General features: G+C 40.8%; 1 protein-coding gene across 1 annotated transcript in view; it reads left to right on the top strand.

Annotated features, from left to right (window-relative positions):
* The window catches only part of LOC110192978 (POU domain, class 6, transcription factor 2), a 381,140-nt gene extending 368,839 nt beyond the window's left edge, over positions 1-12,301 (top strand). The window contains 2 exon segments of the mRNA XM_078152045.1: positions 12,139-12,153; positions 12,155-12,301. Coding sequence (XP_078008171.1) covers positions 12,139-12,153; positions 12,155-12,286 — 147 coding nt within the window. The 3' untranslated portion in view covers positions 12,287-12,301.
* Positions 12,302-12,554: the final 253 nt, after the last annotated feature.

The raw sequence follows: 12,554 nt of genomic DNA, 5'->3' as shown, positions 1-12,554 counted from the left end.
AGAGGGCCAGAGAGACCCTCTTCCATGGCTGCCTTCTGGTAGGCACAGGGGTTACATTCCACAAAGCTGCTCCAAGTCTGGACTCTCTCAGTCTCCCACTGTGTTGACCAATCTAGAGCTGGCACATTTAACAGTTTCAAAGGTTCCAGAGATGTAGTGGGCCAATTCTAAACACCCTTTTCAATTCAATCAAAGAACATATTCATATTTAACAAAAGGATTACCCATCATAGCATCCTTTCACAGTGCTTGTCCAGCTCTTGGTATGTGCCAGGCATTCCTCATTACCTCTGCCACATGCCCTTTATTTTCAGTGATATCAGCTGGACAGTGGGAGTAATCAATTGATCAATGACCAGCCCCTCTGCTTTTGTCCAGCTACCCCCAAACCAGAAAAGTAAATATAAAGAAAAGTGAAGAGGAAGAGATCCCTCCCTGCTTGGGAGAGTGGAGAAGGCTTCATGGAGGAGGCAGCACCTAGGCTGAGTCCTGGTAGAAAAAAGATGAGGATGCTCAAAATGGAGATGAGGAGGAGAAACATTCCTGGCAGGGCAGAAAGCTTGTGTAAGGGCGTGAAGGTGAAGGATGCAGTGCCAAGCACAAGGAAGAACTAACCGTCCAGTTTGGCAGCAATGTAGAGACAGAGGAGCAGGGTGGAGAGAAAACTCAAGGAAGGAGCACATATTCCCAGAGGATATCTGCAGGGAAAGCAGAAGAAAGGGGAAAGGGCAAGAGCTGATACAGGCGACTCGCCCACAGATAATGTAGCATCAACTAGATACCAAATGAGATGAAATTCATGTAAAACGCTGTCCAAACTTTAAAGCCCTATAGACATTTTTGCTGCTGCTGTTGTCGTTAAGCTGGGGAAAGGACCAATAATCCTCAGTAATTTTACCTGATATTGCCCCAAGGCAGCACTGAAATCTCAATCAATAATATTGCTGGAAAAAGAAAACAAACTCTCTTACATGGTATCTAATAGCAGGATTGTTTTTAACATAGAAAGCCATGAAATAAAGAAAAATGTAGAACGACCAACACTCTTTGCAATCCCCCTTTGCCTCTTTGGTGATGGTGGCAGAGTGGTGGGATGGGGGAGAGTATTCAAAGTGTCACAGTTATAAGATTTCATGTAAAGATTGAGTGAAAGATGAATGAATGGATGAATGAATGAATGAGTGAATGAATGAATGAATGAATGAATGAATGAAAAGCCTTTATGAAAAGCACTTACTAGGCAGCTAAGTGGAGCAACAGGTAGAACACTGGAATGAAGTCAGAAAGATCTCAGTTCAAATCCAGCCTCAGACAGACTAGCTGTATGACCCTGGGCATTGCCTCAGTTTCTTCATCTGTAAAATGGGAATAATAATAGCACCTAATTCTGAGGGTATTGTGAGAACGAAATGGGACGATATTTGTAAAGTGCTTTGTAAACATTAAAGTACTATAAAGTGCTAGGTTTTGTTATTGTTACAGTGTGCCATTTTTGCTTTGTAAACCGAAAAGTGTTACATAAATGAGCCACTGGGAAAAAAAGAAAGAAGTGGAAACAACCTCTATTACTTTTCCAGGATCCAAGTATGGGGAGGGCAAGAGATGTGCTAAGTAGGCATTGAGGAGAGGCGGGAAGAGATCAAAAACAAAATGAGAATTTCCCCCCCACCCCGGGGAACTTACACTAGAGGAAAAAATATATAGGAGAGTCAGTCAAACAGCAAACATTTATAAATATTATGGGCCAGCCACTGAGTTAAGTGCTGGAGAGTGGTGTCCAGAGAGGGGTGCTCTGATTCAGGACGGGGAGAGTAGCCATGGTGGAGTGGATTGGCAGGCCCTTTCAAGTAGCAGCGGCAAGATTGAATTGAGTTCAGTTGTAGAGGAGGATGTGAAATTCTTGTCCAGTGACCAAGCAGCAGACAAAATGCTGAGGGAGCTGAAGCATAAAAACACTGATACCTTCATGATAAATGAAAGCAGAAAACAAAAGGTAGTAGCAGCTCATTGCAAAAATAGCTCACAGACTCCCCTTAGGGAGACAAAGAGAGGAGAGAGGGGACTTGGCTTGTTCTCCCTCCAAAGGTAACAGGAAACATCGTTTTATGGGGCACTAAGTCATCTTGACTGGCTCATGATGAGCGTTTCTAAAACGGATACCTTGAAGACAATCGCAGCTTATGTGCCAAGATCTGTTACAGAGGAGGAAGAAAGAGTGAAATTGTGCGAAGAACCTTATGAGATCCTCCCCAAAAATCAGTATCGACATTCATACCGGACGACTTTGATGTGAATAATAACCACAAAAACAACAACAAAATAATAATAATAAATATCCAATGCATATCGCTTCAAGGCTTGCAAAGTGCTTTAACATGTTACCTAGCTCGATCCTAAAATAGGCGTAGGAGAGGACAGCAAAAAAAAAAAAGTTGGAAATTATAAGTGAGGATTAAGAAGTAAAAGAATTTGAATTCTTGTCAACTACACAGAAGCCCCCCCACACACATACACACACATATACACATATACACATACACACAGAATCATGAACACTTTCTTCAAGAGGAGAATTGGGAGGCACTAGACATTATTGCCAGGGAATAATATTGCCATAAAGAATATTTGCATGATAATACTTAGCATGTACAGGGCACTTTTGGCAGGAGTGTGCTAGACCAGCTTGTATTGGCCCTCAGGAGCCGATTGTTAAATTTTCAATGTGAGCATTTACATCTCAGAAATTGGCAGATGCTATAAATCAAGGTTTGACTTACTGTTTTCTTGGTTGTCCAGATTTAAGAAAGTGACGGAGAAATTAATTAAGAAAGTAGATTAAACCTAAAGTGTATCATGCATTTTTGGAGAGCTAATTATTAAACATTTACCACCCCACCCTTGACTTTAAAGTGCTTTGCAAATATGATCTCATTTTATCCTCACAATAATCCTGGGAAGTAGGCAGTGTTATTATTTGAATTTTACAGATGAAGAGACTGAGGCAGACAGATTAAATTATTGACTCAGGGTCACACAGCTAGGAAATATCTGAGGCAAGATTTTAATTGAGGTACTCCTCACTCTAGGTGCGGTGTTCCATATGTTGTACCACCTAGCTACCTAGTTAGCAATGAGGAGTCGTTTCTGAACCAGCTGTGTATGGACAGTCAAATCATTGGCTTGTTAAATATAGATAAATCAATATCTAATCAGAAGATGTAATATTTTAAAATATGGAGTGCAATCAAAACATCTAAAGTCACATCTATTTAAATTCATCAGTGAGTCAGTCAACAAGCATTTATTAAGCTCCTACTATATATGAGGCAAGCTATCCACGTATAAAAGTACAAAATGGATAAAGGAATAGATGTCAAAATATCACCTTTTTCTATACAGCTGATTCCTTTCAGTTTTTATCCAATGTAAAGAAGTCACCACAACAAGGATTGTCAAAATAGCCTAGAAACTCTTTCATCCAGCAAGCACTTGATCTCCTTGCCAAGCACAGAGACGTGAAAGCCAATGGCAACATTAATATAAAATATAAACCCATGTGAAAAACTTTTAGGAGAAGGATTAAGGAAGATTATGAGGATCGCTCATAAAATGAGAAACAGTAGAGAGGAAAACGAGTCTAGATACTTGGCGAGAGACTCAATTAAGCCAGATGATCCAAAGAGTATTTGAGGGCAAAATTGGAAGGCAGACAACAATCAGGTGCAAATGAATAAACAACAAATGAATGAATGAAATATGTAAAGATTGCTCTAATACTTTTCTCCATCAGTAACAGTGGAACTATATTTGGACTTTTGCCTAACAATCTACATTTTGTTACATCATGAAGCAGAAACGACACCAGAGAAAACAAAGAGAGGAGGAAAAGTTGGACCAGCCCAAATGTACAAAGAGAAGGTCCATGATAGAGATAGCATTGGGGGATCAATTCTCAAAATATCTAAGAGAAAATATTAAATGATTGAAAATACTCATAAACATAATTACTATTGCCAAGGGTAGATCAAGAGGATATTAATAACTACTAATCCATGCACATTCTCTTTTCTCACCTCTACAAAATCTTTGAGGGAATACGTTGCACAGGTGTTGAGGGTAACCTTGATAAAAATATGAAATGAGAATGTGAAGGATTTTGCAGTTTTCTTTAGCAGACCAAATGTTTACAGTCATATAACTTATTAAAAGCTGAAGAGTATACAAAGCCTCACAGGTCTTATTAGTTCACTATGGGGGGAAAAAAAGCAAGTGATTCAGTAAAGTTCAATGTCACCCCCTCCAACAAGGTGTCCCTCATTCATGTGGTGAAATGACAATGCAAAAAAGCAAGAACAGAGAAGATTTGCTTTGATGCTTCCTTCATTGTTATTATTCAGTGAGACAGAAAGCATCGCTCCCCGAGTGTGTGTCCTGTCATGGCATTTGTCCACTGCACAGTCCATAGGAAAGGGGGAGTCCCAGAGATTGTGAGGTCATCCAGATGTTCCTGTTTGTGGATGATACCATGAGGATTTCATTAAGCCTCAATATGGCAAAGGCTTCTAAATGGGGCCCAAAATCACTCAAGGGTTCAGCTTACCACACAGGAAAACCCAAGTGGCTAAAGAATACTTATTATTCAGACAATAATATACAGCTGGATGAACAATGCATAGATCTAATCCTTCAGTGCATATCCCTTGAACAGATGCCGCAGATAAGAAGTAAACTGTATCTGAAGCTGAAGAGGTAGAAGAAAGAGGGATGTATTGAATTTGGGAAATCACGCAGTGCTTTCACTGACCCTATGTCTCTCCCAAATAAAAACCCATTTTTGTAATGCCTATATTCTTCTGCTAATTATTTGTGGCTCCAGATCATGTAATACCATTATCTCCAAAGAATTAAAATTGAAGATCATTCAAAGGACAAAGGAGACATGCGTGATGTGAATAAATGGGCTGAAGTACATGAGCAATGATGAATCACATTCATGAAGCATCATAAAAATATCATCAAGGAGACATGAGATGAGAAAAAGAGTTGGGTTAGTCAAATAGCAAGATCAAAAGATGGCAACATGAATGCTCCTTTGGCACCCCTGCAATGTTGAGATATCCAAAGGAAGGCTGCAACAATACTCTGGACCCTTCTGGAGAACCTGAGAGGAGGAATGAGAGTAGCACAGATTATGCAGATAGGAATGGCTTGTGTGATCAGCACCATTGGAGTGAAATCACAGACCTTTTGAAAGATTAAGGATTTTTTTAAAAGATATGAAGCATACTTCATACTTTTCCACACTTTTGGTAACTCATCAGCCCTTCTCAGTTCTTAGTGATGATTGTTTATGAATGTAGCCAATTGCAACAGATAATAGTGATGCCTTGTTATTAGTATTAAAATCGATGTCCATATTTTCCTTTAATAATCAGTAAACTACAACAGTACAAAACATCATATATTACCACCCATAACCACACAATTTGAGGGGGTTGTTACTTAACTGTTTGGGGAGACTCTGATTTGTGCAAGGAATTGTTACAGTGTTTACTGGGAAGTGTCTGTTGTGTAAAAGTCAAATGATTTTATTAGAACAGGAGAATTAACTCCTAGCTGAGAAAAAGTTCACCCATTTTGGTTTTGTAAACCATGGTGCTTTGTAAAATGCCATATTAATAACCCATTAAAATAAGGAAGTAGAAACAAACTTCTCATAGCATAAAAGTGTGGAAAGGGTGGAAGATGTTGCTACTTCTGTCATATTTTTAAGTGCTGATCATAAACATAGAGCTTTTCTAAATATCTACTCTTAAAAACTGTTAAGCACAAACATTGTGCTCTATACCCTAGGGCAGGAACTATGTTAGCCTCTGCAGCATTCCAAATTCGTTGTTTGCATATGGTAGCTTATGGCTGAGAGAGAAACAATGATTCTATTTGAACATCATAAAATAAAGCTTGACAGGGAAGGATGGTGCTTACTATTTCCCAGATTCTATCTGAACTTCAGAATTATAGTTTGAATCATAAGACACAAAAGTAAGTTGAATTCATTTTTTTCTGAACCAAGAAGTTATGGTTTTAGTATTGATAGAGTAAAATCCCTCTTCCAGTCCTTAGAGAGATAGTAAAGAATGTCTGGATCAGAGCTAAAAATATAGGAATGATGGGCATGGAGGCAGGGACAAAGTTAATCTAATGAGACCTAGTAAAAATAGATTTGCCCACAGTCTCACAAGTCTGCTCATGAGGTCTTAAATAGTAAGACAGAGACAGAGACAGACAGAGAGAGAGAGAGAGAGAGAGAGAGAGAGAGAGAGAGAGAGAGAGAGAGAGACAGAAAGGAAGAAAATGGCCTATTTATGTTCACCAAGCTAGACACCATAGAGAGTAGCCACAAGACAAGGAACTGCAATGGAGATGTCCCATAAACCACAGGTGGCAAAAGGTAAAAAGGGAGTTAATAATAAAGCCCATAGTCTCAGATGTCTATACAACAATGCCTAAACTAGAAGTATCAAGGAAGGTGAATTAGAGAGCCTAATGCAAGAAAAAAATAATAAATTGACCAATATCATTTGGTTGGAATTAGGAATCAAAGGAGCTAAACATTGTGGAAGATGTCTAGATGAAAACCAAAGGCAGGAAAAAGAAGGAGCACTGCCATAAGAGCATACTATAGTCCACCTGGACAGAAGAATGAAAGAGATGGACAATTTGGGAAATAGATTACAAGTGTGGAAAAGAAACATGATGTAATCATGATGAGAGATTTCAGCTATTTGGATATCTACTGAAACTCTTTCGATAGAAATGGAGCAGCTAATGAAGTTCACCTTTCAAAAGGCAGTGGAATGATGAGACAACTGCTATTCCAGGCTTGATTCTGACCAAGCAGAAGTAAATGGTTGCTGAAGTAGAAATGAAGGGAACCTTAGGTAGAAGTGGTCCAGGATTCATGATAGCAAAGCAGGAAAACTGGGCATAGGCTGATATACAACCAAGATTTTGAAGAGAGAGGATATCAGAGGCTTCAGAAAAGCTTCAGTAGCATCATATAACCTAAAATCTAAAAGGAATGTTGGCCCAGGAGGTATGGATGGAAAGTTATTAGAAAAAACAAATTTAAGGACACAAAGAGAAATAATTCAAAAGGCGATGATATTTGGACAAAACATAAATGAATATTAGGGCCTTAAAACACAAAATAAGTTAGTTCAGCATCCAACCACCCTCACTGAGTTCAAGCCATCAAGCCGCTGAGGGCCCACAATCCAGGGGATTAAAGGACTTAGTGGATGTGATTACTAAGCAACAGTCATGTATCTCTGAAAGATTGTGGAGAACAGAAGAGGTGCCTTAGAACTGGAGAACTAGCCCACTTACTGAATTTAGAGACAAGAAGAGCTGGGAGGGAGAGCTCACATGTTGAATGACATAAGGATGCAAAAACATCTCCCCAGCCTAAAACAGTGGTCCAAATCTAATACGATGAAATTTAATAAAAAACATATGGAACCTCATAAATGGGTTCAAAAACTCCACTTCGCAAATACCAAATGGGGAATCCATGATTAAATTGCAGTTTATCTTTGAAAAAGAGAGTTGTAGTGGAATTCGACCCCAAGATGAGTTAGCAATGTGACAGGGCAGCCAGAAAGACTATTGCAAGTTTCCACTGTGTTGAGAGGCCCAGAATCTGCAGCAAGGAAGGGAATGGGTTCCACTGTGCTCTGCTCTGGTCAGATCACTTCTTGTGTGTTACATTCATTTCTGGGTCCCACATTTGGGGGAGCACATTGCTAAGCTGAACATCATCCAGAATAGGGGAGCTAGGATACTGAAGGGCTTAAATCATACCACATGAAGATTAGTTAAAGAAAAGTCATGGAGTTGAAAATATTTAGCTTAGAAAGAGAAGACTTGGTGGGGTTATGGTAGCTGAAAGAACGTCATATGGAAGAAGCCTTAGATTTGTCCTCCCTATCCCTGGATAATAGAGCTAGGGGCTGTGGTGTGGACATGATGGAGAGGCATATTATGGCTTGATATCAGGGCAAAAGATTTCTTCACAGTTAGAGCTATCCAAAAGTAATCTCACATTGCCTTTGGAGGCCAAGGTTTCTCCCTCACTTCAAGGGAAGGCTGGATGGGCCTAATCAGATATTTTGTAGTGTAGGCTCTTAAGAAGGTATAAGTGGAGCTAAATGAACTCTCAAGTCTCTTCTAATTCTGAAATTCTGTAATATTTCTGTTACAGTATCAGTGGGTGTTGCTGTGGAGGGTAATACAGAGGATACTACATCCTTTCTGTTCCCTTGTCCCTTTTGGAAAAACCTAGAGCTAAAACCTTACCAGGCTTAACTTATCCTCTTTCTGGATTGGTTCAGGATGTGCTCTTTTCTATAGTCAGTCACCTCCCTCTCTTCCTTGCTCCCTTCTCCTCTAGAGATTTAATCAGTCAATTGGCTTACTTTTGCCTGGGGGCAATATAATGGCCCTCACTCCATGCTTCATAGGATCTTCTTCTTTTTGTGGAGTTTATATCAGATGAAAAATTAATGCAATCACAATAGCTCAGAGCCCCCAGTTAGGAAAATTCCTTATATTAGTAAAGAAGTTTGACTCTGCTCTAATTTAAATTTTATTATTTCTAGATAATTCTTGACTTTTTTACATTTGGGGCAAAATCAGTACATAGTAAACACTTGGTCACAGGAGTAAATTGATTATGTTACTGAGCCTGTTACTGGGCAGGCACAGGGAAGGGAGAGGGGGGAAGTAGATCTTTTGGAACTTCCTTTGAAGAGGTAAGAACAACTGGGAGCTTCAGTCCTGTCTTCTGGGATGCCTGCAGGTACCCAGTGGCTCACCTAGACCTCCTCCTTCTCTGTTGCAATTCCAGTCTCTTTTCATTTTTTTCTCTTACCTGTTGCCCCTATGCCACTAATTCTCTCCAGCTCCACTTGGCTTGACATGGCTGGACACACTATCTCCCTCACTGCTGCAATTGCTTAGCATATAATCCCCACTTAATGTCTTACAGATCTTGTGAACTCTTTTCAAAGCTCCTACGCATGACTCAAGTCCACCTTCACAGTAATTCGACTTCCTCTCAAAGCTAAAAAGGAATGCTTGTCCTTCTGAACTACAAATCCCAGGATGCCATTCAGTTTTCAAACCCACCCCTGCCCTGTTATTTTTAGATAGCAGAGTAGCTAATGAAGACAATAGTGGTATTGGTATTGAGTGGTTATGTTGTTACCAGTATTAGAAGTTAGACTTTCTCTGTATTTTTCTCCTCCTAAAATGTTCCATAGAGAGGTAGCATGGTGTTGGGAATTGAGAGCTGGCTTATGAAACAGAAAGCCCTGAGTTCAAGACCTGCTTCTGACACATTTTGGCTGTGTCACTTAACTTCTCACTGCCCCAGGCAAATCTGAAATAATAGATTGAGCAGTCACTGAGCCACACTGGTAGTGTGAGTTTCCTCCCCTAGGCCAGTGAAAGCATAGATGTAGTCCAGATAGGTGTAGTGTGTCCTGGATGGTTTTGAGCAGAGGTGTAGTTGCAAAGGAGGCATCTCCACAAGTGGATTATGATTGCTCAATCAAGCCTCAGAAAAACCAGTGTGAGTGGGACATTCTGGTGCGTGATAAAAAGAATTTCTTTGGTCTGAAGAGAAATCTCTCCATGAGATTCACTTCCTCACTTCTCCTCTTGGCTGCCTGGACAAGGAGTGCAGGCTCCAGATAACATTTTTTTAATCAAGTATCCATGTGGATGTTTGTCTTCCCACCTCATTTGTTCATAAACATCAGATTGCTCTAGGCTTCCTATGAATGGGACCATGCTCTCAAATCTTCAGCTGCTCCAATGACTGGGATCTCACCAATGCGTATGTCCCCCCAACATGCAGATTGCAGCCCATCCACATATACTCATCATTGTAATTCCCATACATAGCCTCCCATAAACTTCCCAGAGGGGGCCCACCCCACAGGCTGCATGCCTGCCTTGCTTTCTCTTAAAGTTGGGAGAACTGGTGGAGCACGTGGGCTGCTCATTGGTTTATTACCAATGTCACCAAATGACTCATACATAGCTCCAGTGGAGTCTTTCCCTCTAGTTCTGTATTGTAATTCCTTGTAATATGTCAAGGACTGCTCACTGTGTACCTTGTACTTCTCCATTGGCCCCCGAATGATGTTTAGTTTGAACTCTTTGGACATTTCTTTCCCTGTGACGCACAGCATTCAGCAACATCAGGAGAATACTGGTATTAAAGGGGTGGCCCTTTGTTTCAGGGAGAAGTTTGGGGTCACTGGAATTATTCTGCAATATTCCAAACACTGCCCAACCCCCGGTCCTGCTCCTGCTCCTGCTCAATGCTACGTCTAGTTCATTGTCCACGTTCAGTGTCTGTTCCACACATATGTCTTGGTGGCTGAGTTGTAGAAGTTGTCCATCCAACTACATGCATTATTTACAGGACTTTTTGTAATTAAGATTTCTGAACAACAAAATTAAATTGGTTATTATCATGCCCTGTCCTTTGATAGTTCATCATGTTTCATCACATCTATGACTAATAAAATTTTTACTGGAATGGCCAAGCTTTAATGGTTGTCTTGTGAATGAACTCGGAAAGGTCACCCAAGAGGTGGGAAACTAATTTATAGTCTGTATTCAGCAAATTAAAGATAAATTTAATCTTCAGTGTGCAAGCACGTCCCTATAGAGAAAGAATTCATTGGATTCAGTTGTTGATTGAGCAATGAGCAGACTGGCTAGTTACCATGAGCAGATGCTTAATGTTGCTCTATTGACTGTGATGTTATCTTGGATTCATAAACTAATGGGACCCTGGACCCAGACACATGAGCTTTCACCTTATATTTCCCAGAACCAGGCCACCATACCATTACCCAACTACTTCCAAACTTTGTGTACCCTCCCAACTTCATGAATACTTTGTACAAGTATGCCTGGAATGGCCTCCTCCTCACCTCTGCTTTTTGAAAGCCTGAGTTCCCTTCAAAACTCAGCTCTAGCACCACCTCTTACACAAGGTCATTCCCAATCTCAAGTCAATGGGTCAGTAAGCATTCATTAAGTACCTACTTTTCGGAAAGGCACAGAGAAAAACCTCAGGAATACAAAGAAAGGTTAAAAAAACACCAGTCCCTGATCTCAGGTGCCCTGTCTAATGGTGAGGACATAAAAACAGGACAGGTTGAGGATAAATTGGAGATAATGAACATTAAAAAGGCACTGGCATTAGGAGAAGATTGGAAAAGTCTTCTTGCAGAAGATGAGATTTTATCTGGGACTTGAAAAAAGCTAGGGAATCCTGGAAGAGGAGAGGAAGGAGAGAATTCTAGGCATGAGAGAAAGCTGGTGAAAATATTCCGAGTTAGGACATGGAGTGTCTTGTGTGAAGAACAGCAAGGAGGGCAGTGTCACTAGATTACTGAGTTGGAAGGAAATGGTAAAAGGTGTAAGAAGATTGGAAAGGTTGGAGGAGGCCAAGTAATGAAGAGCTTTATATTTAATCTCAGGCATAATAGCAATAAAAGCACTGGAGTTTATTGAATAGGAGGGTGGCATGGTTAGAACTGGGCTTTAGAATCGATTTGACAACCCAATGGAGTTTTCCTAGTCATTCTACCTGAAATTACTTTGCATTTATTTTTGTGTGTATTTTGTATTGATTTATCTGTGTACATGCTGTTTTCCCTTGATAGAATGTAAGCTCCCTGAAGGCAGGGGCTGTCCTTGTATCCCCAGCTCCTGGCATATATTAAGGGCTTAATGTTTGCTAAATTGGCACCAGGAGTCTTTCGGTAACACATCAGGACTCAAGCATGCAGGGAAACAATGGTGGGTTGGGGGTGTCCTGAGCCACAGAAAGGATTCCTTTACCCCCTCCAGAATCACTGATAAAATGGCTGTCAGGTATGTTGCAAAATATGGAAGAAAAAAAAAACCTTCTCAGCCGAGTCCTCACAGCTCCCCTTGTGAATGATAGGGATTCAGCCTGTACTTGAAAGGCTCAGGATGATTTTTTTTTCTCTAAATCTCTGTCTCTCTGTCTCTCTGTCTCTCTTTCTCTTTAAACATTTCAACGTGTAGCTCCACCAACCCTCCCAGACACCAGTGGGTCAAGCTGCCTCCCAGGCCAACCTTCTGCATCTGGCTCACAGCCAAGCATCCATGTCTCAAAGTCCTGTCCGCCAGGCTTCCTCCTCTTCCTCCTCCTCCTCCTCCTCTTCAGCTTTGAGTGTTGGCCAGTTAGTCAGCAGTAAGTATCCTGCCTGCCTCTGCGTGTATCGCCTCTTGTCTTTTGCCTTTTGGTGCTGCCCCTCTCTCTCTCTCTCTCTCTCTCTCTCTCTCTCTTTTTCCCCTCCTCCTCCTCCTTCTCCTCCTCCTTCCTCCCTTTCTTCCTCTTTCTGTCTCTCAATGAGGAAGCATTTCCTCAACTCACTTTACCAAAGTTCCATGGACCTGCTACGTGAAACAGAAGGTGTAGAGAAGATGAAGGTGCATTC

The sequence above is a fragment of the Phascolarctos cinereus genome, unplaced genomic scaffold (genome assembly GCF_003287225.1).
Source record: "Phascolarctos cinereus isolate Bilbo 61053 unplaced genomic scaffold, phaCin_HiC Scaffold_4;HRSCAF=312, whole genome shotgun sequence".
In the NCBI taxonomy this organism is placed as follows: Eukaryota; Metazoa; Chordata; class Mammalia; order Diprotodontia; family Phascolarctidae; genus Phascolarctos; species Phascolarctos cinereus.
This window is presented reverse-complemented; position numbering and strand designations above follow the sequence as displayed.